General features: G+C 33.7%; 1 protein-coding gene across 1 annotated transcript in view; it reads right to left on the minus strand.

Moving 5' to 3' along the window:
- Nucleotides 1-5264, minus strand: part of LOC120636231 (tyrosine-protein kinase Abl) — a 71279-nt gene extending 66015 nt beyond the window's left edge. The window contains exon 1 of the mRNA XM_039907600.1: nt 4867-5264. Coding sequence (XP_039763534.1) covers nt 4867-4993 — 127 coding nt within the window. The 5' untranslated portion in view covers nt 4994-5264. The remainder of the gene's footprint in view (nt 1-4866) is intronic.
- Between the last annotated feature and the right edge of the window lie 736 nt (nt 5265-6000).

Here is a 6000-nt window from a genome sequence, read left to right on the forward strand (position 1 = left end):
TATTTACACGTGCGCAGCTAGATGGTTTGGATTCAATGTAGAATAATAGAGTTTCCACAAGAATCTTAGGGGAAATGAGAACAATTATCTCAAGTACAAGTATATTAAGCGGACACTGCATTGTGATAAATGCCTTTAGATAATATCTAGTTGTTCTATTATATTCTAAATCTTTAATCCGTCTATCGCTATAAATAAATAAATCAATGTTTTTTGACTTATGTTCGCCAAATAAAATAAGGGAAAACCTCAAAAAAAGCCACTCCAGATCTATCTATCTATATCTATCTATCTATTCAGATTATTTTCAAAAAATGACGCTCCTGAGGTGGTGAAGTTCACTAGATCATTTACTATATAATATATAGTTATCGTTATGATAAACAAACAGCTGATTGTATATACTTAATAGACTTATAATTACTTAAAAAAAAACGGTAGGTAGAACTACAGTCAATTATAGATGGTAAAAGACAAATAGAATTTTATGAGATGAATTTATTACAATGCTTTTCACATTTTTCGTAGCTTATTTTTTTACGTCCGTACAACGATTTCAACAAATGAATGCTTAGTTTAAAAAAAAAACCTACCAAAATATTGTTTATTTTTACTTCTACTGATAGAAATAATTATATTTTAAATAGATATCTAATTATTGTCATATATTAACTTAAAACTGTTATAAGTTTTCGTATTTAAATGTTATTTTCCTTTTCAATGTATACAAAGTGTTACTGTTTATTACAGCTATAAGTATGACCAACTGACAGCTCGCTGGCACCATTGAACTCCTCGCACATCCATTAAGGGTGGGGGGTGTGCTGTGTTAAAGGCTTCAGAAATTAAGTGTTAATCCTAAGGGTGATCAGTCTTAGACGCAGTTATTCTTCACGCAACATTACATGAATTTCAAGTTAGCGTAACAACAGAACAGACGTGTTTAATTATTGTCTGGAGTGTGTTATATGTTTGGATCTACGACTATACAAGCTAGAGTTGAAGACTTATGAACTAACTTTCACGAAGTTGTAGTCCTAGTTATTAAATAACTTTCGTATAGAAAACTTTGTTATTGCCTAGCTTCATTTACGCTATAAAAAAACAAAAAGTGGGTGGGTACCTACTTCTAGAAAATTACAGAGGTTATTTCATTTTTGAAGACTTTAATCACTTTAACTTATTTCAGCCACAATTTACCGAATGAAGAACGAAATATGAAAATCTGCTAAGAAAACTCTGTTAATACGCGGTAGGTATAAAGATTGATATAACTTCAGGTAAGAATTATTATTCTCTAGTTCACTAGTACTACAAGTTTTTGGGCACGTTTGGAACTCCAATGGATGAATTTGAATTTATAGAAGTCATCAATCAATAAATATGTATGAACGAGGGATCAATCTATATATTTATTTAGTTCTTGAGTGAGATTAGGATAATGAATAGATGCCCAGGTTTAAATTTTTTTTTTATATTGGAACTCTTAACGTGTCAGTTCAAAAGAAATCCGTAGATATTGCTATGTACACAAATAACGGCTTAGTTTTATTTTTATAACAAAAAGCTTTCAATTCAACAGTCTCAATGAATGTAAATAGGTATTTGAAATAATAAAGATTTCTATACAAGCAGAGCATCTCGTTAGAGCGGAAGCGTGGACACTCGTATTAACACACAATTGCATTCCACGTACTCGTCGGCACCCTCCTCCTCCTACACTTCACGTCAGGCTTGTAATTCAATCGCATGCCATAATTACTTTACCTAGTAAAACTATTGGAACTATAAATAATCGGAGTAATATCAGCTATTAGTACCTATAGGAGAGTGTCCAATTTTGGACGAGAGTTGGGCTTTTCTGCCGTCTTAATCCAAGGTTGAACTATCCGAATTTTGCTTTAAATGCTTTAAAAGCGGATGAGTGAGACAGTCTGAGGACCAGATGTGGTGGCTCTTTGGGAAATTCTAATGTAGCGCAGTGGACGCTCCGTTTGATGGGAAAAAGTTGTAGTCGTAATTTGATGATTACACACTCATACCTAAATAACCTAACCTAACTTTTTAAATATTCAGCAGCAGGTGCTGGATGATAAATATATTTTATAAATAGGAATTCAACCTAAAGAAAAAAAACTACTATATATGTTACATATTATGTGAAATCATTCAAATTCAAAAGAAGAATAATTTAATTGTCTGGTCTGGGCCTGTCTGAGATTGGTATCACAACAAACAGCGAGCCAGTTGTTTCAAAAGTGAATGGAGAAAGCAACATTATAATTAAATCCTTTAATAGTGGACCATTAAAGCACATAATATTCATATGTCCTTTTAAATAGGAAAAAACAAATATTCTTTAATGGTGGAGAATTTTCCAGATCCTCAATTTATCTATCCAAATAGGTTGTTCATACCAAAATGTTAATTTTATTACTGTAACCACATATTGTAGCATATAACTTGAATGATAACATTGATAAGTCATACCTGATAATGATAACTCTTAAGGAGCTATCAATAACACTATACTATCAAATCACCTAATTTATGCTATGACCATTATACTTTGTTTACAATGCAAGTAATATTTATTCTTCTAATATTGCAAAAGCAAGTGTGGATATTTGTTGGTTAGTCCTTCTCTTCTCGCACAGCAACTGAGCTATCTATTAATGTCATTTTGGTTATTGTCGAATATAAAGTGGGATATATGGGCAACTTAGTTCCACATAAAGTTTAAATACAACTTCCAGTGTCCTATTAGTCAAAATTTATAAACCAATCGCTTTGCCTCTCCCCCACCTCACACAACATTCAATCAAATCAATTTGTAATATTTTAAGTATATTCTGTTTCAAGAACACACTGGGTTACTATGTGTTATAGGTTATAATTTTGTTTAAAGCATTAGTATTACAATTGTGTTGCTTTACTAGTTCTACTCTTACTAGTTCCAGTAATATACTATATCATAATCATTGTCAGCCTAATAATATTCCACTGCTGGGCAAAGGTCTTGTCACTCATAATAGACAGGTTTTGGAGACCCACCCAACTTCTCCAATTCAGGTTGGCTGGCATTAATGATTATAATCACAAGTTAGTGATAATAACTGGGAGAAAGAGCGCTGCAGGGGTTGAGCTGGTAATAAAAAAATGTGCCATGTAGAGATGGCTACGTAGACAATAATTTAGTAACCAAGTTGTTATTATATATATATTATATTTATATATTATAAAAACATGTATTTACATGTAGTACTTCGCAAGACAGTTGTAAACTTTATATAAAGACTAACATGCTGCCTGCAACTTTGTCTGCGTTTGATTTTGTTTTTTGATGTGGCATTAAATTTAGTTGTAGTTCTAAAAAAAGTACTCAGTATCGCTAGCTGTTGCATGGACTGGCATAGAATTTCATTTACCCCCGATAACACTATTTGTTATCAGAATGCAGGCCCTCAGTCACACATACTTTATCATGTTTGGTTGGATCAAGGTAAAAAGGAAGTAAACAAAATCTCACCAATATAGTCTGCATTATCACCCATATTTCAATAACTTTACAAAAGTTGTTAAGTTGAAACAACCTGTCATCCCCATAAAAATTTGGAGACAACACAGTGCAATTATGACTGGAAGTCCCGGGTTCAGTTCCCAGCAAAGTAATTTAGAAATTTACAGTTTCTTAATTTTCTCGGGTTCTTCAGTTCCTTAATTTTCTTTCTCATAATCTGGTGGGAGGTTTCGACCTTGACTAGTTACCATCCTACCAACACTAACCTAACCTACTAATGTGTCGCTGAAACTGATAAGAGGTATGGGTTTAATGGTAACAGGTAAACTGAACTTAGTCATAACAATATGAGAAATAACATTTTATTTTACTTATGAGTATTAATTTGATACTTTTTTCTATAAAAAGTTTAGTGGAAGTTAAAAGATTTTTAGTGTTCACATTTTTAGTATATCTGTAGTTAGGTATTTAAAAAAGAAAGGACCTACAATATCCCAGAAACAAAAAAAATTAAGCCTCCTGTAATGATTTTTATAGAATTTCATGGAATATCAGTTTTTAAAAATTTCATTATTTATTTCAGAAGAATCTAAGCCCCCTTAGCCCCCTGCAGCAATAAAGCAAACGGAATGCCATAGATCTCTAGTAAGCTTAGGTACCTTGCTTAGTCAGTATTGTATACACAAAGCTATACCTGCAAACTTAACTTAGGTAGGTATCCTAATATGATAATAAAAATAATTCATGGACATGGTAGGTATTGTATTCAAATTGAAATCTCACAAACCTACCTATTCAACATAACAATATATAAAGATTGGTTAGCAATTCTCATTTACAGTCGCACTTGAGCATCTACAATAAAAACTTTACACTAACATATGATATGATAATTTTTTTTTGTATAGTGTAAGATTTCGGCAGCAGCAGCTGGAATCAGTTAAATTTCCAAGGTATTCATACAGAATAGATCATTTGACAGCAATTATTTATACAGGCATGTCAGAGCAAGTGGGGAGAATGAACTGAATTGAAAAGAGGCTAAAATCTGATAGGAGCAAATTTCGTATTAAAATTCACCACAGGTGACTTCTGTCAGAATCGAAAAAGGCAGTAGGTTTGTAGATTTCCATCTTCAGGCTGCATCATTTGTCTAATAAAAAACTGACACTTTCCAAAAATAGTGCACTCAGATTCAATCGGGAGGGGTGAGATTTAACGAAGTTAGAATCCAGAGAGGACAAAGAATTTCATCTTTTGGACATATAATTGTTTCTATACAATTACTTAATTGGACCTCCGATTTTAATATGAAAGTGCAGGAAATCAAAATATGGATGACTCACCGCTGTGTTCAGTGAATATGTTCGAGCCAAGCATGCGGGGGTCTTTCGGCACCCGTGGCTTGTTTCTCGCCGAGCGCATGGACGCACCGCTGGACGTGCCACGCTCCTTCGCCTGCTGAGCCCCCATCTCGTGTTGTCGCCGCCACCCTCTCGGCTCCGACGCCGGCGAGCGACTCTCCGCTCAGACACACTAATTCAATAAGTCTATCGATACCACAACGTACACAATCTCCATCCTCAATAAAATCCTCACTATTTCATTATTTAAAAGTCAATAACGAAGTAAAGCGAGGCTTAGCCAATCAAATTAAACTACACGAACGGAATCAATCATTTAAGAAAAAAACATTACCGGATTTAATTAATGGTATAAATAAAAAACACAACCTCCGCCATTATATGCGACTGACTGACATATTGTTTGGTTTGACGTCGATTTTTAGTTTCGAAATTTAGGATTGGATGCCATGGCAGCACCATCGCAATCTACATCTATAGTCTATACTTTGCAGACACAGAGCCCCTACACACTTTCCAATAAAGACCAATTTTAAAACCAATTTGTACCGCTAATAGTTGAAAAATATTTCTCCCTCTTTTCCCTTTCTTTTCAACTCCCTTTTTTCATGTTAAAATGACTGAATCTGATTCAGAATTGAATAATCCTTAGTATCGATATTGAAACTGCAATTGCTTTTAGTGAAATAAATTGTATTACAATTTTACGCTACATTTATTGCGATTGTGAGTGTATTACTATGTTTGTCTGAAAGTCGTCCTATAGTATCGGAAAGGTGTGGTGACAACTAAAAGAATAAGGCACCAAGTATTATCTTCTGTGATCACCGAGTAGTATCTACTCTTTGTCCACCAATCTTTAAATTGCCTTAAACTCAACCTATGGAGGGTAGAGGTAAGGTGAGTCATCTTATATGGGAGAAAAGTTGAAAAAGTGTCCAGTTGTTGCGCTAAATAACAGTTCAAAAATCCTCCACAATGGCGCTGGTCGATGCACAGGGTATGGTATGAATGTAGCAATCGTAGATGAATTGAAGTATGCCGAGTTAAAAAATTTAATGTCATTATCGACTAAAGTAGTTAATTATTGAGAATTTCAACAACTTACGTTGTACA

The sequence above is a fragment of the Pararge aegeria genome, chromosome Z (assembly GCF_905163445.1).
Source record: "Pararge aegeria chromosome Z, ilParAegt1.1, whole genome shotgun sequence".
Lineage (NCBI taxonomy): Eukaryota > Metazoa > Arthropoda > Insecta > Lepidoptera > Nymphalidae > Pararge > Pararge aegeria.